At 43.0% G+C, this 22,991-nt stretch overlaps 2 protein-coding genes across 2 annotated transcripts in view; both read right to left on the bottom strand.

Moving 5' to 3' along the window:
* LOC121289283 (AP-1 complex subunit mu-1-like) overlaps window positions 1-193 on the bottom strand; it is a 54,932-nt gene extending 54,739 nt beyond the window's left edge. Inside the window, exon 1 of the mRNA XM_041208576.1 lies at window positions 152-193. Coding sequence (XP_041064510.1) covers window positions 152-193 — 42 coding nt within the window. The remainder of the gene's footprint in view (window positions 1-151) is intronic.
* An 8,039-nt stretch (window positions 194-8,232) lies between these two features.
* ipo13b (importin 13b) overlaps window positions 8,233-22,991 on the bottom strand; it is a 231,266-nt gene continuing 216,507 nt past the window's right edge. Inside the window, exons 18-20 of the mRNA XM_041208611.1 lie at window positions 20,149-20,238; window positions 12,138-12,319; window positions 8,233-9,422 (exon numbers count right to left, since the gene is read on the bottom strand). Coding sequence (XP_041064545.1) covers window positions 9,326-9,422; window positions 12,138-12,319; window positions 20,149-20,238 — 369 coding nt within the window. The 3' untranslated portion in view covers window positions 8,233-9,325. The remainder of the gene's footprint in view (window positions 9,423-12,137; window positions 12,320-20,148; window positions 20,239-22,991) is intronic.

Genomic DNA, 22,991 nt, shown 5'->3' with positions numbered 1-22,991 from the left:
TAATAATACGTCATAAATGTCTACTTTATTGCATCACTATAATGATACAGACTGAGATAACTCATCCATTAGTAGGAGAAAATAATAAAATATACTTAAAGTTAAAAGTACTTTTCAACTATTTAGCAATATAATCATGGCACAAACCTACCTGTCCTTTGTTATCCAGAAAGTAAACGGCAGAAAATGCCATGTCTGCAGAGATAAAATGATATTTAAGGAGGTTTACGGGCTTTTCATCGCTTAGTACAAATATATGCTCTGCAAGGAAACACTAACTATGAAGTTTCAAAATCAATAGGCCACTGACTGGAGAGGGATAGGGCAAAAATGAAAGCAAACACAGATAGAACAGTTAGAAACAAGCAGGTTGTTACTTTGGCCTATTGATCAACCAGAAGGTGCAAAGCTTGAAAAACTTTAGTGATGTTTGATAGAATAACATATCACAATTTAATAGCTAACATACTTAATTGCTTGATAACTAAGGCATCATCACTAATTTTGTGGTTTGATTCAACTGGCAAATCAGTTTAAAATGAACAGCGTTCAATTTGATTTCAAGCAGGAAGTTCATTGCCCTACATTTATGTATAAGGCTGTGGACATAAAAACTGAGAACTCAGTCCAAGCAACGCCATTGTTCATGAATTTAAAGAGAGACCCGCATAATTGGGAACAGAAATCATTAGGAGTCAACCACCATTTCCATTACAATTACATTGTGTTTTCCATGTGTTTCTTTAATCTTTTAATGAAAGGGAAAATGTTTGATAATCATTTTATTGCAGCTAAAGTCCTTTAGCTCCTCACAAAGATCTCAGATTTTTTAGTTCAAATCCCTCCTCCTAGAAATGGAAATTGGGTGTATTTAGGCATAGTTTAAATCTGATTTGTACCTATACATAGGTGACATTCCTCTTGCTAATTTTAGCAAAAGCATTATGAATACAAAGAAAAGTCTTCTATGCATCTCATTTTTTATGACCACTTTTCATTAAAACTGATTTTCACCCTGTGTTCAATATAGGCTTTAACTACCCTGCTAGGAACTAGAGGTAGTTTTAATTAAGTTATTATGTGTATGTGGGTGTATTAGGAATAAGCAATAGCTTTAGCTTTACATTTTAGCTTTAAGTTTAATTTATATTTTTTTCATTTGTGTGTAGTAAGAAAGGGAAAACCTGGGTTTTCGTTTCACTTTAGAATGTTGCCTGCAAATCTGTGGATTTGTTTGTACGCCTGCATTTTAATGAGGTCTTACAACCCATGAAGTAGTTTAGGGAAGTTAAAACAAAGTAGGAATATCTGTGCTGTTGGCCTAGCATCAAGGGGGCCCACAACAACAGAAAGCAGTTTGAGTTCAGTTTGTGATTATGCTCTAAGGTGAAGGGAACAGAATATGCTAACAGATTGCTGAGGAAAATAACTATTAGAATTTAGATGAGTTGCTCTATAGTTAAAGTAACAGTGAATGTTGAGTAAGTTCTAGATCTCAAGGGAGATACCCAACTGTCAACAGTCTACTGGGAGAGGAGACTGCAGGGAGCTGGTTTGAAAGAGAAAGGAAAAGGTCCTAAGAAGATCTTTAAGTCAAAGGACAAGGACAGGAATCCAGAGCAAGACACTGTTCAGTGAAGTTAAAGTAAGGAGCAGAAGAAAAGGTTCCATATTAAAGAGAGAAAGCTATAGGGAACAGAATCAAAGTAAAGTGGTTTTGCGAAAAGCCAGAAGCTCAGAGGAGAATGCCAAAGGTTAGTAACTCCTTACTACCGGCGTCTGAAGCAGTGGTTTTCTGTTGGCATGGCTGAGTATCTGAGAGTGTGTAGAAGATGAAGCTTGAACGCATATGACAATCCAGTGGAGAGGAACATCGAAAGGAGAGATTAAAACCCTGAAGATGGATCCTTGTTGAAGACGTCCAAGAGGAAGCATTGTTTGGGGAAGATTCTAAGGTATGTTCTTTGAGAGTGAAGATTGGAAACCCTTGTGAGAAAGACAATTTCCATGAGACCACTTGGCTCAGTGTGATGACCGTCTGGGGGAGTTGATGCTTTGCTTTGGGTGGGGGGAGGGGGGAGCGCGGTGGCATCTGTCTCTTGGTTTCAGAGTGTGGTGTGTCTAATCACACATCACCCTTTGATTTACATGGACTGTATACTTACTGTGAACGTTAGAGTATAAGGTAGACTTTGTAACTTGTGTTATCCTTACGAATCTATATATATATATATATATCTGCAAAGGTATGGTTGTGGGTGAAGGAGTAGCATAATATAGATGTTATTTAAGCTAGTTTCTCCACATTTCTAAACAAAACTAAAAGTTAGGATTTATCAAGCCAGGTTCCACCCTAGGATCTGACTTGTCCAGTAGTAACATCAGCTGGGATCATAACACACCCTCTTGTCCAAATTAAATGCAGTCTGTAACTACATGGAAAGAAAGTTAGTGTTATGAATCTATACACTGCTGAACAATCTTTTATATTGCCTGTTATTTATATTTTATTTCAATTTTTATGGCTATTATTTTCTCTGCAGTTTTAGCAAGAGCCTGGGAAATTTGCAAATTAGAAAATGACCTTGGTGTAGAAATTTGCTTGGACAGTAGCACAAAACATGTGACAAGAAACTGACAGCGCATGTTACACTCTGCTCGATTTTCATCCTAGAAAATTAGGTAAAAGTGTAAACCAGGTTGTCAATTCACAACTGTCAATTGTCCAAAACTAATTTCTACCCCACCATCTATTTTCATATATATAACAAATGGAGGGACACAAAAGGAGTGCTTAATCTGTTGAGATAGCAATAAGACAGAAAAAGCTAGTGAAAAATTGTTTTTCAGTGTTGAAAGGAGGTGACACCACAACAATTAGTAGGAAAATTAGTTAGTAAATAGTACAGAAAAAGGGAAATCTGCATGAAACTCATGTGGAATCATTGGTGGAACAAAAATTATAGGTTCCAAACAGTGAAAAACAAATTTAGTACTGATACCAGGAAGATCTCAAGACAAAGAGCAGTCAGAATGTGGAATGGACTTTTTCTTAATTATATAAATTATTTCACGGGATGTGGGCATCACTGGCAAGGCCAGCATTTATTGCCATCCCCGAGTTGCCACATCTGAATAGCTTGCTCGGCCATTTCAGAAGGCAGTTAAGAGTCAACCACGTTGATGTGGGTCTGGATTCACATATAGGTCAGACTGGGTAAAGATGACAGATTTCCTTCCCTGAAGGGATTAGTGAACCAGATGGGTTTTTACAACAATTGACGATGGTTTAATGGTCACTATTACTAAGGCTAGCTTTCAATTCCAGATTTATTAATTAATTGCATCCCAATTCCACCAGTGGGATTTGAATCCATGTCCCTAGAGCAATAGCCTGGGCCTCTGGAATACTAGTCTAGTGACATTACCACCACATCACCATCTCCCCATCTTTTGGGTAACATGGTAGAGGCAAAAGCCCTAGAATTAATAGCTAGATGCTATGACTTGGGGGAGGGAGAGGGTGTGTGTGTGTGTGTGTGTGGGGGGGGGTGGGGGGGGGGGGCAGTGGGAATATAGGAATATAGCTAATTTCTGGATGGGTAGAGGCATGCCAGCTCTTGCAAATCCATTGCAAGAGACACAATTTTTGAACCTAGCCTGCAATGTCATTCTGGGACTTTTAAATCTGGTGATATTTTCAAAGTGGAGCCAAAATATGTAACTGGAGTAATGAGTGGCAACTTGACGCTGGAGCTGGAATGGGGGACCCTTCATGGTCTTGGATGAAGTTTTGAACTGTGAGGAGGAGGAGCTAGTGACTGTGATTGGCAGTTGCTATGAACACCAGTTACATTATCCAGATGGAATGTTCTGGTGCTACCTTTTCCAGTTACAATTTGCAGCAAAATTACAACAGCCCAATCCACCTTCCTTGTAGCCACCACATGTTCCTGGGCATGCAGACAAAGGAAAATGCTGGTTCACACATCAGCCTTCACTATCGCTGCCACTTCTTTCTATAGACTCACGGAAGGAGTCCCAGGACTATTTCCAAACATTGTACACGGAGGTTTATATGCCCATCCCCAGAGACTCTAATTTCACACCCACATTGCTGGTGAGTGGATTTATGTATCTTAGTAAATCTCAGCCATTACTTTAATATTTGTGATCATAGTTGGTCTTATTGGTGCATCACTGACTGACACTTCTGCTGAAAGTGGTAATTAAAGATTTTAAATATTTTTCCACTGAAGTCAGAAATCCTATTCCAGTAGATTTAAATAAATAATTAATATTATAATTTAGATGAGGGGGCCAGTGATTACCAATTCATTTGAAAGGAGTTCATCAACCAAAAACATTTGAGAACCACTATGTTGGAAAGTGCTGGAAAAACTCAGCAGGTCCGGCAGCATCTATACAGAGAGAAACAGTGTTAACATTTGGAATCCAACATGACTCTTCTTCAGAACTTCAGTCCTCAATCTGGGGTCCGTAGAGACTTTCCAGGGAATCCATGAAATAATCTCTTAACAGGCAAGAGAAAAACACAAGGTGGAGAAAAGGGAAACAAAAGACAAGCCAGCTGCCTTGTATAAATTAACAAGCTAATCGTACTAATTTTAGAACGTTTTTTGTCAGATCAATCAAAATAGAATGTCTCCCAGAAACTTAACTCATTTACCAACTCCAAAATCTAGATAATAGCATGACCCTCTTATAAGACAGAAAGCACAACTGAGAATAGGCAGGATTTTTTAAAAAGGTTTTTCTGTAAAGCATTTTCAGATGCAGTAATATGGGGGAGAATTTTCCCCTCATCAGGGGCATTGTGCAGGGGCGGCGTGGACCTGATTGGCGTCCCTGATCGGGTCTGCGCCACCATTTTATGTAGGTGGGCCAATTAAGGTCCACCCAGTGTGACGTGCGCCTGGAGCGCACCCTGTGCAGGTTCAAGGGGGTAGGATTCCCCTGAGTCGGGCCCTGAGTCGCGCATACGCACGAAAGAGCGCAGAAATCTCCTTGAGGCACAGAGCTGCCTCGGGGAGATTAAAATTTTTGGAACTTAAACTAATGAAGAAAATAAAAAATTTTAAAGACATGTTCCCTCACGTGACAGTGTCACATGAGCTGGGACATGTCAATGAACTTTAATGAAAAACTTTATTTAATTTATAAACCCTTCATGAAACCTCATCCCGTCCATGGATGAGATTCCATGAAAAATGCAAAGGCTGCCTGGGCTCTTTACCTGCCCACTATCCTTAAGGTTGGACGGGCAGCTCAGTTAATTAGTTTAATTGATACTTAAACGGCCTTAATAGCCTTTGACAGTTCGGCAGGCACGCAGCTGACTCGGCTGTGCGCCCGCCCAATTGAAAATCTAAATGATGCACGCCTTACATCACCACGCATCATTTTACGCCTCGGCAAGCGAGCCCCACCCCCACTCGCTGAGCCGAAGATTCAGGCCATTTTTTTTTGTAAAGAATGCTGATCTGTTTAAGACTTTAAATAAGCCACAAATTAGGTTTATAAACCAACTGTCAATCTGTATTGCTTTGGGGGAAAAAAGCAGCTCATGATTTTTATACTAAATCTTTTGATTTTTAAGAGTTTGTCTTCTCCTTTGAGATGGTGGGTGGGGTTGGCATTATTATGCATAAGCCCAATTGTCTTACCCATTGGTATCAATTTTGTGATCTTTCTGAAGTTTCAGAGGTTTCCCACTTGTTACATGTTTGCAAGACTATCCCTCCCCCAATGCCCTTCTGCTGTGAGCCTCTAAAGAAACTACCCTAGATTTTAACCTCTTCTAAAAGGTGAGGATCCTTCTCTCCCTTTAGGAATCTATTTTCTCTTATAGAACGCCACACTTAATATAGCCACTTGCTTATGATAACAATTCCAAATCTTCAGGTACTCAGCTGAGCATACATTTTAAATCTTGCCTCACTTAAAAGTTAAAATGTTTAGTACTAATCAACATTACCAAACTGCAATTCCTGATTCATAGAATATGGAAGAGAAACAGGATTCTACTGATCAAATTGGAACCCAGTAATGAATAGGCAGATGGTGGACAAATGGGTGCAACTATTGAAGTATCAAAATCTGCCAGCTAATCCTGATTTGTAGCCCAAATGTTCTCATTAAATTGTACATGAGTGATGTGTATTAATTAATAGGGGTGATTCTGCAATCTGACCCTTCCAGGAAAGAGAGCATGTAAAGCAGTCTAGGATGTCCACAATGTGATCATGCATATTAGAGGTGATTCCATAATTTGAGTGGGAGCCACAGATTGTGGAATCACTAAATGTGTAACAATATTCAGGATATTTTGAAATGTTTAAGTAATTGCCACCCATCTTACTCCTTACCTTCAAATATACAGACATCATAATGATATTTAGATACTTTTCTCCCAGTAAACATAATTTGAGATATATCAGGATGAATATGGCATATCTAGATAATGTCCTAATCACATGATAGCTAGGATAAATGGACTGAACACCAGAGCACAGCTCCAGAATAAATCCATTGTGGTTTCATGTCATTACAGTACAAGACAACAAACAACAATCTGTATTTTAATATAATCCCTAAGAATCAATACATAAACATTGCTTTCATGCTTTCAAATTTATTTGCATACTTGTATAGACTTACCTACTCCCAAACACAGATTCACAAAGTTCGACCAACTACTGCATTTGTTCAAGGAACACAAATATAAGACACCATTTAGCTGTTCTCATGTAGAATGGCTGTGAACCCAAATGTATCAACATATTCCTACTTTCGTGGAAGATCAAATGGTTAATGAGCACTGAAATGAGCATTGCAATTAAACTCAACTAGCTCTCCCTTTCCAGCGGGTCAGATGTTTAACACATAACTGTAGGTAGTATTTCGGGTCATACCATGTCTTCAGTTAATTGATACATGAGAGATAGGAAATCACCATCAGAATCTAAGTGAGATGCTATAATTGCCATGAAGGTAAAGATGGCAGAAAAAGACACCTATAGTGGTCAAGAAGAGAGTCATGTGTAATCTAGAAGAGCAAATTTTGACATTCTATTTATGCAAATAATCTTAACTTTGGAAAAGAACATGGCAGCTTCAAACAACTTGCTGCAAAGCAAATTTTGACAAAGTTTGAAATCAGCGTGGCTGATTTCAGTTCTATATACTTCTATTCTCTGAAGACAACTTATTTCTGCCTAATTAAGCTACGATTTCATATTCACTGGCTATGTTCGGATGTTCTCAACTAACGTTATTTGGGGCTTTTAGCAACAAATGGAAAGAAGTCTTAATCTATATCGGCTGGATTGAATTTCAAACCATGTAGCGAGGATGGAAGGTCTGCTCCAATCTAGAATGACACTCAGTCCACTATCGGGGAAGATCTTCATTGCTGGTTTCTGGATTAAAACCAAAATGGATTGGATAAAAGGAACAAGTGTTCTAACATATTGATAGTATTCTTAGAAATGTACTTCATTATCAGACCCTTAATGTATTGTAAAATGTATCAATAATCTGTCAGAATAACACACCATCTATATTCAGATGAGATGTTAAACTGAGTCTCCCCCTTCAGGGGGGTGAATGTAAGAGATCTTATGGAGCTGTGTGAAAAAGAACAAGGAAAGGTTTCTGCTTGTGTCCTGGGTAACATTTATCCCTCAATCAACACAGCCAAACTTTCATTGCAGTATGTGGGATCATGCTGTGTGCAAAGCAGGTGCTGCATTTCTTTACATTATATCTAGTGACTACACACTGAAAAACACTTTACTGTCAAATGCCTTTGGGACGTACTGGGGTCATGAAAGGTGTTTAGTATGAATGAAAGTTCTTTCTTTCTTAATGGTCCTTGAAGATTGATCTTATAAACAGATGCTATCCTAATGCAGCTTCAAGTCAGAGCACGTAGTCTTAGAATTATGATTATTGCAGACAATGGCATCTGTCTGTAGATTCTCTATTACACAGGTTTCCCTTTACAATTCAAGTGGTAAAACTCTTATGGGCCAGATGCATATTTCTCAGTTCTCACCAATCTGCAGTAATAATGTGTGTAAAAAAAGATTTTGGGATGGTGGTGGGGAAGTGGGGGGGGAGGGGGGGGGGGGGGGGGGGGGGGGAGGGGGGGGTGGGGGGGGGGGGAGAGAGAGAGAGAGAGAGAGAGAGAGAGAAAAATCACACATATACAAGTGAAGCTTTATTTCACAATAGAAAACCAATAGGCTACAGTCATTTCTTATCGAGATTTTACTAGTGGGCTTTCCATTTTACTTCCGAGACCAGAATATATCTCATGGCTGTGGAACTTCCAGAAAGTTCTAGAAGCACAAGTAAACAAGTTACAAGGTAACAAGGACAGCTTGGAGTTACATTAAGGTGGTACTGGTTTTTGTACAGAAAGTAGCACACAGCATATATTACAAAAAATTTAAAAGTTATGAAATGAAATAGGACTGTAACAAAGCTTACAGAGCCTCAAAGCTTTGGAGGAGTTCTGACTGCTTTTCTTCAATTCATTGCCTTAACCATTCCAGAAGTACGATCAGTGAGGACCTTTACTTAGACCAAGGCTTACTTTATCAGTAGTCAGAATGGATGACTCAAAGCTCTGGTATTTCTCAGTTTCTTTTAAATAAACATGCAAAGTTTTGAAACTCTCAAATTGCAATTGTTACGATCCAAAGATTTTTTAAATTCCCAGACTGTTGCAACATTCTCCACTTTTTACATTATAACAGGAGCCCACATCACCACGTCATTAAATTAAAAACAAAAAGAAAACTAAAATACTAGATTTGCTTAAAATGGTTTCAGACATTGTAGCAGCATCACCAGTAATATTCCACAGCTGATTCATCTGGGATTTCTCCCTCCAGAAGATATTGTTGTGTTTACAAAGTGCCAAAATCACAGGACTCCAGCAGCAAGTTATATTGCTTCCATAAAGCTTTAATTACGACACAGAACATGTACACAAATTACTTGCAAGTCAGGACAGCTTATGCCAGAACATTCCTGGCACATTTCCTCGTTTAAATGACCAAATCCTATGATAGGAAGTCCTTTATCTTTTTAAAAAACAAAGCCTCTTAATATGGCTGCACACAAGTGCATGTTTTTTCTTCTCGAATCCTGTAGTGCAGACAGAAGCCCATTTGTTGCTTAAAAAAATCCTTCACGCTAGAATGCATTTTTACAGAAGGAAACGGTGCAAATGTGTTGAGGATGTAGGAAGCATGCTATTAAAGGAGTGACACTTCAATGTAATTACACAGCTTCAATACTCGGCTGCATATTCTGTGCCATGAAGACCCCTGCACAATAACGTGAACTCCTTAACAATGTCCTTTACTCGCCTTTTATTCACTCTGTCTCTGTAAAACAGCAAAAGTTAAACTTAATTTTTTCATTTGACAGTATTAAAATGAAAGCACAGGTCCAATGATATATTAAATTCCTCATGACTGATTGCTGTAACACTTTTACTTCCCATGTCATGAATTTTCACACACCCTGACACTGAACATTTCAGGCATTGCTAGTCATGCTTAAAAAATTAAGCCTTTACTTATAAAAGACATATATGTCACACCTCTTTACTAAATACTAACATTCAATCCAATTACACGAGGTGGTGATACTAACTTTCATTATTGTCTATTCGGCTTATTTGAGCTTAGCTCAGCCATTTTGCATAGTGTCCATTTACAGTACTTAAAAATGAAGCATTTGAAGCCTTTGTCCTTTCTTCTGTTCACATTTTACAGTTTGATGCTTTAAATGAGATTTGAAGTTTTTTTTTTCCATGCTGTCAAGAAATTTGAAAAATGGCAGGATACCTTTTAGCCTCTTCCCTGCAGTGTGCAAAATGGTCAGGGCAAGACGTTCAGCCTTAAACTTTTAATTATTTTTCCTCCGCAAATTTTACATTTTAGTCTTAGTTATTCATTGAATCTATTCATGGCTGAGTTAGATAGATTTTTGATAGACAAGGGAGTCAAGGGTTATGTGGGATGCAGATAGAAAAGTAGAGTTGAGATGACAATCTGATCAACCATAATCTAGTCGAGTGGCGGAGCAGATTTTAAAAGGCCAAATGGCCTCTTTCTGCTCTTAAGTCCTATGTATTCACATTTTGTTCTCTGCATGCATACTAAATAAAATCATTAATTGGGTCAACTCCAATTCAGCCAATTAGTACGTGATTAATTTAGGTAGTTAAGAAACAGCATTGTTTCAAATCTTTCAATTTTGCTTATTTGCTCTTGTAATGCTGGTTGTACCTTCAGTATATACAGAATTTTCTGTTTCTTTCATGCTGCCACAAAAATCTTCATCTCACCACAAGCAATGGATCAGGACATCTGTTAGTAACATTTCTTTTTCACAAAATTGTTAAAATATTTTTCTGCTTATGTCCTGTGTGTGGACCACTTATGTGAATGCTGCTCAAAAATACAACAGGTCTCATTTCTGATGTACGAGAAGGATTTTAGTTATCTGACTCCATTTCTCAGAAAGCATAAGTTCACTGTCCCATTGCCCTTCAACTCGGCACCAACTGGCAGTAATATAGCAATTTGGTTCAAAAAGACGTAAAAAAAAATAAAGGGGCTTCTTTGGAGATAGAAGATGAGGCACATTTGAAGAACTAAAAAAAAAGAAACTCTGCACTTATAACTGACCTGGGAGCATTGAAAGTGATTTACAACAAAAATAACTGGCATTTAAACAGCAACTTTAACACAGTAAGACATCTCAAGGTTCTTCACAGGAGTATTATCAAACAATCTTTATACTGGGCAACATAAGGAGTACTAGGGCAGAAAGTGTGCTTTAAAGATGGTCTTAAAGGAGGAAAGAGAGGCAAGGAGGCAGAGAAGTTTAGGGGGGGAATTCCAGAGCTTAGGGCATGCTCAAGACGCCAGAATTAGAGGAGTACAGTTATTCGGAGGATGTTACATTGATAAGGACGGATAGAGAAATGGAGGCATTTGAAAACAAGGGTGAGAAAGGCCATCAATTTAAGCTCAAACCCAAACTTTGCATTCGGACTTTGCATATTTGCTCGAAAGGAATTTCACCTAATCTGAGTCAAAACGGTGAGCAGAGTAATAACATTGTGAACAGGAATATCTCTCAGCATTTCTCGCCCACAGCACACAGGGTGGTTTACACAGTGGTACTGGTAAAGCCTTGTCCAGGACAACAATGACATTCCTCAAATTAAAGAGGCAGCAGTGGTGGCAAATATCCATAAGGCGAATCGATTGACATTTACCACAGCAACATAGAAGAAATAAAAATATATTTTCTATACCCATTTACAACTCTTTCCTTTGGAATATGTTTTCATCAGATCTCACTGAAGGAAATTGTTTTGTGGCCTCTAATGAAATGAATCCTCTGAAGTTGCATAATTTTGTTATATCTACTTTTGGTAAAAATCGTTAGGAAATATATAAGCGAATTTCTCTCCACTAATTATAAAGAAAACCAATAAATAAAAATGAATATACTAACTAAAAAAGCCGATGAAAGGCAATAAAGATATTGGGAAACAGTTGTCAAATATTTGGTGCATGAAAGCAAAATTAATAGTTAGCTTTGGCATATGCCAGGGCTTCCCAAGCTGGGTCGTAGCTGCCAGTAGGGTCACAGAACAAAAAATTGGGGTTGCAAACTCCCTCTAACCATGAAGGCAATGGCAGCTGTGGACCGGAGACTCAGATGGGACAGTCCTGGGATTGGCTGCAAGGCCCCTTGACAAGTGCGCACAATTTTTTTCTTGCCTTGGTCGGGTGAGCATGACTTAATGAAATCAGCTCTGAAGCCTAGTCACTGCCTCCAACAAAGCCTGCAAAATGGTAGGTGAACAAAAACGCTGGTGTCCTCCAATCCCCTCCCACCACCACCATCAGAAGCCTGCACCCCTGCTCTCACAGATCTACTCCCCCTGCCCGCTCTCGCAATTCTTCTCCTTTCCCTGCTCACACTCTGGGGTCACAGCAATTTTCAAGCTTCAAGATGAGGCCATAGTGGGAAAAAATTCAGGAAGCAGTAGCACGTGCCATTTTGAACATGTATACCTTAAAATTTGTTGGCTAAATGTTTCTTTTTGTCCTTGTGTAAGGCGGCTTGATGGGAAATTCTGTTGCTGCATCACTTCCTTTAACCAAATGCTCAAGTAGGTAACACAATGCTTGTTCAAAGCAAACAGTATCTCTGCAAAATGATCCATCAGACTCCTTGGGGCTTGACCACCAATAGCCTAGCAAACATAAGCAATGAAGTTAATTTTATCAGTGAAAGAAAGAATCAGAGCTTTCATTAAGAAGCATAATAATAGTTTAGAGCTCAGCTTTCATTTGTAACTGATCAGGAGTTTAAACTAATTTGGCAGGGGGAGGGGACACAGAATGTTAGCAGAATAGGGACACATCATAATACAGTAAAACAATCAAGTCAGGGGGAGTACAGCTACATTACGTTTCAAGGGAATAAAGCACGGCTGGATGGCCTCTACTTTAATGCCAGGAGTATTACAGGTAAAACGGATGAGTTAAGGGTGAGGATTGACACATGGAATTATGATAGTAGCCATCACTGAGACGTGGTTGAGGGAGGGGCAGGATTGGCAGCTCAACATTCCGGGATATAGAATTTTCAGGCGAGACAGGGGAGGGGGTAAAAGAGGAGGAGGCATTGCATTATTAGTTAAGGAGTCAGTTACTGCAGTAAGAAGAGATGATATCTTGGAGGGGGCATCAAAGGAAGCTTTGTGGGTAGAGTTTAGGAATAAAAAAGGGGTAGCCACATTGTTAGGTGTTTATTATAGACCCCCAGATAGTCAGCAGGAAATTGAGGAGCAAATATGTGCACAATTTGCGGAGGTGTGTAAAAACAATAATAGGGTAATTATAAAAACAAAAAAACTGCGGATGCTGGAAATCCAAAACAAAAACAGAATTACCTGGAAAAACTCAGCAGGTCTGGCAGCATCGGCGGAGAAGAAAAGAGTTGATGTTTCGAGTCCTCATGACCCTTCGACAGAACTTGAGTTCGAGTCCAGGAAAGAGCTGAAATATAAGCTGGTTTAAGGTGTGTGTGTGGGGGGCGGAGAGATAGAGAGACAGAGAGGTGGGGGGGGTGTTGTGGTTGTAGGGACAAACAAGCAGTGATAGAAGCAGATCATCAAAAGATGTCAACGACAATAGTACAATAGAACACATAGGTGTTAAAGTTAAAGTTGGTGATATTATCTAAACGAATGTGCTAATTAAGAATGGATGGTAGGGCACTCAAGGTATAGCTCTAGTGGGGTTTTTTTTATAATGGAAATAGGTGGGAAAAGGAAAATCTTTATAATTTATTGGAAAAAAAAAAAGGAAGGGGGAAACAGAAAGGGGGTGGGGATGGGGGAGGGAGCTTACGACCTAAAGTTGTTGAATTCAATATTCAGTCCGGAAGGCTGTAAAGTCCCTAGTCGGAAGATGAGGTGTTGTTCCTCCAGTTTGCGTTGGGCTTCACTGGAACAATGCAGCAAGCCAAGGACAGACATGTGGGCAAGAGAGCAGGGTGGAGTGTTAAAATGGCAAGCGACAGGGAGGTTTGGGTCATTCTTGCGGACAGACCGCAGGTGTTCTGCAAAGCGGTCGCCCAGTTTACGTTTGGTCTCTCCAATGTAGAGGAGACCACATTGGGAGCAACGAATGCAGTAGACTAAGTTGGGGGAAATGCAAGTGAAATGCTGCTTCACTTGAAAGGAGTGTTTGGGTCCTTGGACGGTGAGGAGAGAGGAAGTGAAGGGGCAGGTGTTGCATCTTTTGCGTGGGCATGGGGTTGTGCCATAGGAGGGGGTTGAGGAGTAGGGGGTGATGGAGGAGTGGACCAGGGTGTCCCGGAGGGATCGCTCCCTCCGGGACACCCTGGTCCACTCCTCCATCACCCCCTACTCCTCAACCCCCTCCTATGGCACAACCCCATGCCCACGCAAAAGATGCAACACCTGCCCCTTCACTTCCTCTCTCCTCACCGTCCAAGGACCCAAACACTCCTTTCAACTGAAGCAGCATTTCACTTGCATTTCCCCCAACTTAGTCTACTGCATTCGTTGCTCCCAATGTGGTCTCCTCTACATTGGAGAGACCAAACGTAAACTGGGCGACCGCTTTGCAGAACACCTGCGGTCTGTCCGCAAGAATGACCCAAACCTCCCTGTCGCTTGCCATTTTAACACTCCACCCTGCTCTCTTGCCCACATGTCTGTCCTTGGCTTGCTGCATTGTTCCAGTGAAGTCCAACGCAAACTGGAGGAACAACACCTCATCTTCCGACTAGGGACTTTACAGCCTTCCGGACTGAATATTGAATTCAACAACTTTAGGTCGTGAGCTCCCTCCCCCATCCCCACCCCCTTTCTGTTTCCCCCTTCCTTTTTTTTTCCAATAAATTATAAAGATTTTCCTTTTCCCACCTATTTCCATTATAAAAAAATCCCCACTAGAGCTATACCTTGAGTGCCCTACCATCCATTCTTAATTAGCACATTCGTTTAGATAATATCACCAACTTTAACTTTAACACCTATGTGTTCTATTGTACTATTGTCGTTGACATCTTTTGATGATCTGCTTCTATCACTGCTTGTTTGTCCCTACAACCACACCCCCCCCGCCCCACCTCTCTGTCTCTCTATCTCTCCGCCCCCCACATACACACCTTAAACCAGCTTATATTTCAGCTCTTTCCTGGACTCGAACTCAAGTTCTGTCGAAGGGTCATGAGGACTCGAAACGTCAACTCTTTTCTTCTCCGCCGATGCTGCCAGACCTGCTGAGTTTTTCCAGGTAATTCTGTTTTTGAATAGGGTAATTATGTTAGGTGACTTCAACTTTTCCAACATTAATTGGGATAGACATAGTGTTAAGGGCTTGGATGGAGTGGATTTCTTGAAATGTATACAGGAGAACTTTTTAGGTCAATATGTAGAGGGTCCAACAAGGGACGGCGCAGTGTTGGACCTAATTCTCTGGAATGAAGCCGGACAGATGGCTGAGGTGGTGGTGGGAGCATTTTAGTGATAGCAACCACAACGTGGTACAGTTTAAGTTTGTTATGGACAAAGAAATAGGCAAGTTGCAAAAAATGGTTTCGGATTGGGGGAGAGTGGATTTTAGTAAAATAAGGCAGGATCTGGCCAAGGTAGACTGGGAACAGCTACTTGTGGGGAAATCAACATAGCAGTGGCGGGGCGTTCAAAAAGGAAATGGGGATGGTACAGGCTCAACATGTTCCCTCTAGGGTAATAGGAAGGAGTAACAAGCCCAGAGAACCATGGATGACCAGAGATATTCAGGATACGATGAGAAGGAAAAGAGAGGCTTTTAGCAAGTACAAGGGAAGCAAATCAGCGGAGGCATTAGTGGAGTACAGAAAGTGCAGGGTGGAGCTTATGAAAGCAATTAGGAGAGCAAAGAGGGGATATGAGAAAGCTCTGGCTGGTAAAAGTAGAGAAAATCCCAAGGTATTCTTTAAGTTTATCAATGGGAAGAGGATAACCAGTGAAAGAGTTGGGCCCATTAGGGACCAAGGGGGCAATCTATGGGTGGGGCCAGATGACATCACTAGAGTGTTGAATGAATACTTCACATCTGTCTTCACCCAAGAGAATGAGGATGAAGGTATCGAACTCGGGGAGAGAGACTGCAAATTAATATAGGAAGTGACAAGGTATTGAAGGTGGTGGCAGGCTTAAAAGTGGACAAATCTCCAGGTCTGGATGATTTGTGTCCCAAACTGCTGAGGGAGGCAAAGGAGGAGATCGCAGGGACTCTGACCCAAATTTTTAATTCCTCTCTGGCCACGGGGGAGGTGCCAGAGGACTGGGGAACAGCTAATGTGGCTCTGCTTTTTAAGAAGGGTTGTAGAGATAAGCCAGGGAACTACAGGCCAGTGAGTCTCACATCAGTGATAGGGAAACTATTGGAGAAAATTCTGAAGGAGAGAATCTATCTCCACTTGGAGAGGCAAGGTTTGATCACGGATAGTCAGCATGGCTTTGTCATGCCTAACAAATTTGACTGAAGTTTTTGAGAAGGTGACCAGGTGTGTAGGTGAGGGTAGTGCAGTTGATGTAGTTTATATGGATTTCAGCAAAGCCTTTGACAAGGTCCCACATGGGAGACTTATAAAGAAGGCAAATGCACATGGGATACAGGGTAATTTGATAAGGTGGATTCAAAATTGGCTTAGTTGTAGGAGACAGAGGGTGATGACAGGAGGATGTTTTAGTGACTGGAAGCCAATGTCCAGTGACATACCACAGGGATCTGTGCTGGGTCCCCTATTATTTTTCATTTATATAAACAACATAGATGACTATGTGGGGGGTAGGATTAGCAAGTTTGCGGATGACACAAAGATTGGCTGGGTGGTTAACAGTGAGGTTGAGTGTATTGGGCTCCAGGAAGATATAGATGGGATGGTTAAATGGGCAGATAAGTGCCAGATGCGTGGCGCTTTGTGCCAGGGAATTTAACCCTGAAAAGTGTGAGGTGATACACTTTGGAAGGAGTAATTTGACAAGGAATTATTCAAAGAACGGCATGACACTAGGAAGTTCTGAGGAACAAAGGGACCTTGGCATGTGTGTCCATAGATCTCTGAAGGCAGAGGGGCATGTTAGCGGGGTGATGAAAAGAGCATATGGGACACTTGCCTTTATCAATCGAGGCATTGATTACAAAAGTAGGGTGGTCGTGTTGGAGTTGTATAGAACCTTGGTGAGGCCACAGCTGGAGTACTGTATGCAGTTCTGGTCGCCACATTATAGGAAGGATGTGATTGCACTGGAGGGGGTGCAGAGGAGATTCACCAGGATGTTTCCTGGGATGAAACATTTAAGTTATGAAGAGAGATTGGATAGACTTGGGTTGTTTTTGTTGGAGCAGAGAAGACTGAGGGGCGACCTGATCGAGGTGTACAAGATTGTGAGGGGCATGCACAGGGTGGATAGGGAGCAGCTATTCCCCTTAGTTGAAGCGTCAGTCACAAGGGGAAATAAGTTCAAGGTGAGGAGCAGGAAGTTTAGGGTGGGGTGTGAGGAAAAAGCTTTTGACCCAGAGGGTGGTGACGGTCTGGAATGCACTGCCTGGCAGATTGGTGGAGGCCACTTTAAAAAGTACCTGGATGAGCACTTGGCATGTCATAACATTCAAGGCTATGGGCCAAGTGCTGGTAAATGGGATTAGGTAGGTAGGTCAGGTGTTTCTCATGTGTCGATGCAGACTTGATGGGCTGAAAGGACTCTTCTGTATTGTGAGATTCTGTGTATGCAGCATTTTAAAAAGGTATTGATGTGACAATACAATACACCAACAAATAATTAGATGGAAAAAAAATAAAGTGATGATGTGCAGAGGGGAGGGAGATCGTAAATATCATTAGAACCATCAATCCAGAGCATGGTTGTCAGAAAAAGGATTCAGGGTCCTGTCATGTGATCTCATGACAAGTTTTTTTTTAGCAATAATAAAAAGGACAATTACATTTTTATAGCACCTTTCACAGCCACCTTGACATCATGAGGTCTCAAAACACTTTTACAGCCAATGAAGTACCTTTAAGTGGAGTTATTCTTGTAACATAGGAAATGTGGCAGCCAATTTGCATTTTGCAAGCTCCCATGAACAGCAATATGATAATGACCAGATAATCTAATTTTGTGATGCTGATTGAGGGATAAATATTGGCCAGAAAACTGTGGATAACTCCCCTGCTCTTCTTCAAAACAGTGTCATGGGACAGCAGTGTACCACTGCCTCAGTACTGCACTGAAGGATCAACCTTGATTTTTGTGTTCAAGTCCTGGAGTGGCACGTGAACCTGGAACCTTCTGACTCAGAGACAAGCGTGCTACTAGCCACAACTGACACTTGATGTTTCCTCCACCTCTTCCGGCCAATACGTATTCACTAATGTTATCTACTGTTCTGACTAGTAGGTACCTCATTAATAGTCAGGTTGGTTTGTTTTTTTAGCTTTACTGTGCCTTGATGTATAGGTTAAAGGTTCATGCTTGCTTTAACACTGAACAAACAAATCATGGAGATTCACAACACAGATGGAACCCATTTGGTTCATCCTGAAAGTGCTTGCTTTTTGTCAGAGCGATCCATTATTGATCACACTACCCTGTAGTTTGCTCATAGCCCTGTATCTTAAGTTCATTCTTGAATTGCTAGTAAAGCTGATATTTATTGCCTTTCCATGGTTGCCTGAGAAGATGATGATGGACCGTCTCCTTGAACTGTTGCAGTCTAAATGGTGAAAATGCCTCCAGAAAGCTGGTATTTAGGGGATTCCATGATTTTGATTCAACAACGTTGAAGAAATAGAGATACATTCTCATGCACCTGCTGCCTTTGTCTTTAAGTGATACAGGTCACAAGTTTGGCACTGAAGAACTCTGAAAATTGCTGCAAAACATCCTGTAGACAGTACACACTGTAGCAATTGTATGTGATGGTGGAGGGGTTAGATGATTAGGCTAGTGGGTGCAGATTTATTTGTCCTAGATGGTGTCGAGCGTCATGAATATCATTGCAACAACTGGAGAGCATTCTACCATACTTGTACGTGGTGGAGAAACCTTTAGAAGACTGGAGGTTTATCACTTCCTGCAAATACCAAGCTGATGCCCTGCTCTAATAGTCACAACATTAATGTGGATGACCCAGCTGAGATTAATGGCGAGTCCCAGGATGCTGATGGTAGGAGGCCTGCTGATGGTAATACAATTGAATGTGAGGGGAGGTAATTGGATTTTCTTTTGCTGGTAAAGGCCATTGCCTGATACTTGTGTAGCAGGCATATTACATGCTATTTATCAGCCAAGTATGTTTTCCACAGAACTGCTCAATTTTCCGAGAAGTTGCGAATAGAGCTGAAGACTATGCAATTATCAATGGATGTCCAACATCTGTCCTGACGATAAATGGAGGATCATTGCTGAAGGAGCTGCAGATAGCCTAGGATGTCATCTTGAGGAATTCCTACAGCGATGTTCTGAGATTGAAATGATTGGCCTCCAATGATCACAACAATCTTCCTTTGTGTTAGATATAGCTTCACTTATGGGATAATAGGCTCTCTGATCATCACTGAGCAATTTTACTATGACTCCCTGGCATCTTACTAAGTCAAATACCACTTTCATGTTAAGAACTAGAACCAAGTGATCCTGACAAACCCAAACTGAGCAGTGGCAAGTAGGTTATTGGTGAGCATGTGTCACTTGAATACAAACCGTTTGTCCATTCTTCCCTTAAAAGATGCGTTGATCTCTGCCTCAACTACTTCTCATGGCAAAGCATTCCATGCTCTCTCAACTCTCTTGTGTATGGACATTTCTCCTAATCTTTCTTAATTTCAGAAACTATTTTTCCTTGATGATTCTTTGTCACCAATACTACTACTACTAAAATCATCTTTCCCTATTCACTATCAAACATTCTTCATTGTAAAAATGTCAGCTTTCACTGCTCCAGTGGAAATAATCCCAGTACAAGTCTCTCCAAATAACTATATTTTTTCATCTTTGGTATCATTTTGGTCAATCTACATTACACGTTATCTATGGCTTTAATGTGCTTTTTATAATGGCAACCTCAAAACTATACACTGTGCTTTAAAGGTGACCTCCCAGCTGCCCTGCGTAAATTTATCCTAAGCTCTTTGCTCTTATGCTTACAGTTATATAAGCCAAAGTCACATTGGTCTTTCTTACCAATTTATCTACTTATGCTTGCATATTCAAGGAATTATCTATTTGTACACTTGAGTAAATTTATTCCTCTCTATCCTTCAGCAGCTGTCGATTGATTTTATGTTTGTATTCCTTGACTTCCTATGCAAAGTAAACTATCCAGCACCTCGCCATACTAGGTCACATCTGGCACCTATCTGCCCATGCTGTTAATCTGCTGATAACAATTAATTTGCGGTTAGTTTTTGATTAAGTCAATCATTTTGATTCCTGTCAATGCCATTATAATCATCTGACCATTTTAAAGTAGACTATTTTCCATGGCTACTTACTTCTAGAGTTGCTTGTAGCAAGAGTTTCCCATTTTCATGGACAACTAAGCCAATAGGCTGTATTTCCCGACAACGTGGCAGCAGCTCAGTCTAATAGAGGAAATGGAAATAACAAACGAAGAAAAACTAATTAATTTTTTCAATGACATGCAGGCATTGTGAACTAATTTTAATTGTACATTATTACATTGCGAGTCATCATGAACACCAAGGTGATTCACTCCATTCAACGTACTGTCGCCACTATATTTTACACAGTAAAATGTTTTGGGATTGTGTCTTTAATTTAAAGTAAAACAAAGGGGGTCATGTGACTTGTTCTGAAGCCTACCTGACAGAACACCTGGGTGGTTTGATTGTTGGAGATCAAAGGGGTCACAAATAGTGTTACTGGGAAGAAGGTGCAAGGTATTTACACTTGGAGTCAAAAGCAGTAGCCTCTGTGCTAACAATGAATAGACTGTGAGTCTCCAAAGTCCCAGGAAAGTTTGGAGAATATCATGCTGTAAACAATTGTGCTTTGAACTGTCCATTTACATCAAAGATAAAAAGGAGTTGGGGGCTCAGGGATAGCAAATAAGTGTGTCTACCTGGATACAAGGCCCACGTGAAGCATGTTGCCATGGAGATAGGATTTGAGAGGAGAAGGGGCGAAGAACTCACAGACAAGGTTAGCCTGCCAGGGGCACAGAAAGCCAGGCAGGGCACATGAGTACCAGCACACACCAGAGAACGAGAGAGGGGGAGGGGGGAGTGCACGATAGGGGGGAAGAGAGGGGGAGGGAGGAGAAAGTGAGAGGGGGTGAGAGGGAGGACTCGAGCGAGAGAGGGGAAGAGGGAGAGAGGGAGGACGCGAGCAAGAGAGGGGGAGAGAGAGAGAGAGGGAGGAGGTGAACAAGAGAGGGGGAGAGAGAGAGAGAGAGGAGGCGAACAAAAGAGGGGGAGAGGGAGAGAGGGAGGACGCGAGCGAGAGAGGGGGAGAGGGTGGACGTGAGCGAGAGAGGGGGAGAGGGAGGACATGAATGAGAGAGGGGGAGAGGGAATATGTGAGCGAGAGAGGGAGAGGGGGTGAGGGAGGACGCGAACAAGAGAGGGGGAGAGGGAGGATGTGAGCGAGAGATGGGGGAGGGGAGGGTGCGATCGAGAGAGGGGGAGGGGAGCACGCGAGCGAGAGAGGGGGAGAGGGAGAACGCGAGCGAGAGAGCGGGAGAGGGAGCACGCGAGCGGGAGAGGGAGCACGCGAGCGAGAGAGGGGGCACGCGAGCGAGAGAGGGGGCACGCGAGCGAGAGAGGGGGGAGGGAGCACGCGAGCGAGGGGGGGAGAGGGAGCACGCGAGCGAGGGGGGGAGAGGGAGCACGCGAGCGAGAGAGGGGGAGAGGGAGCACGCGAGCGAGAAAGGGGGAGAGGGAGCACGCGAGCGAGAGAGGGGGAGCGGGGGCACGCGAGCGAGAGAGGGGGAGCGGGGGCACGCGAGCGAGAGAGGGGGAGAGGGAGCACGCGAGCGAGAGAGGGGGAGAGGGAGCATGCGAGAGAGGGGGAGAGGGCGCACGTGAGCAAGAGGGGGAGAGGGCGCACGCGAGCGAGAGAGGGGGAGAGGGAGCACGCGAGCGAGAGGGGGGAGAGGGGGCACGCGAGCGAGCACGCGAGTGAGAGAGGGGGAGTACGCGAGCGAGAGAGGGAGCACGTGAGCGAGAGAGGGTGGGAGGGAGCACGTGGGCAAGAGAGGGGGGAGGGGGAGCACCAGAGCGAGAGAGGGGGAGGGGGGCAGGCAGGCGTGAGAGGGGGAACAGGGGGCATGCGGGCAAGAGATGGGGAGTGGAAGCACACGAGCGAGAGAGGTGGGGAGGCAGAACCCGAGCAAGAGAAAGAGCGAGGGAGCACGCGAGTGAGGGAGGGGGAGGGAGAGCACGCGAGCGAGTTAGGGGGAGCGGGTCAGGGGGGCTCGAGAGCGAGAGAGGGGGAGCGAGAGCAAGCGAGCAAGAGAGGGAAGGGGAAGAGGGAACAAGTGAGCGAGAGAGGTGGAGAGGGAGAGAGGGAGCAGGTGAGCGAGAGTGGGAGCATGCGAGCGAGAGATGGGGAAAGGAAGCACGCGAGCAAGAGAGGGCGAGTGGGAGCACGCGAGTGAGAGAGGGGGAGCGGGGGAACGCAAGCAAGGAAGGGTGAGAGGGAAAGAAGGAGAAAGCGAGCGAGAGAGGGGGAGGAGAGAGCGAGCACCGAGCACCGAGCGAGTGAGGGGGAGAGGGAGCACGCGAGCGAGAGAATGGGGGAGAGGGGGCACGCAAGAGAGAGAGGGGGAGAGGGAGCATGGGAGTGAGGGGGGGGAGAGGGAGCACACGAGCAAGAGAGGGGGAGAAGGGGCACATGAGCGAGAGAGGGGGAGAGGGAGAACGCGAGTGAGAGAGGGGGAGAGGGAGAACGCGAGCGAGAGAGGGGGAAAGGGAGAACGAGAGCGAGAGAGGGGGAGAGGGAGAACGAGAGCGAGAGAGGGGGAGAGGGTAAACACGAGACAGAAATGGGGAGAGGGAGCACACGAGCGAGAGAGGGGGAGAGGGTGCACGCGAGCAAGAGAGGGGAAGAGGGAGCACGCGAGCGAGAGAGGGGGAGAGGGAGCACGCGAGCGAGAGAGGGGGCACACGAGGGAGGGGGGGGAGGGAGTGCATGGGAGCGAGATAGGGGAGAGGGAGAACACAAGCGAGGAAGGGTGAGAGAGAGAGAAAGAGAACGTGAGCGAGAGAGAGGGAGGAGAGAGGGAGCACCGAGCGAGTGAGTGGGAGAGGGAGCATGCGAGCGAGAGAGGGAGAGAGAGCAAGCGAGCAAGAGAGGGAAGGGGAAAAGGGAACAG

This window comes from Carcharodon carcharias, chromosome 16 (assembly GCF_017639515.1).
Source record: "Carcharodon carcharias isolate sCarCar2 chromosome 16, sCarCar2.pri, whole genome shotgun sequence".
Classification (NCBI taxonomy): domain Eukaryota; kingdom Metazoa; phylum Chordata; class Chondrichthyes; order Lamniformes; family Lamnidae; genus Carcharodon; species Carcharodon carcharias.
The sequence above is the reverse complement of the archived record's forward strand: the minus strand, read 5'-3'. Positions and strand labels throughout refer to the sequence as shown.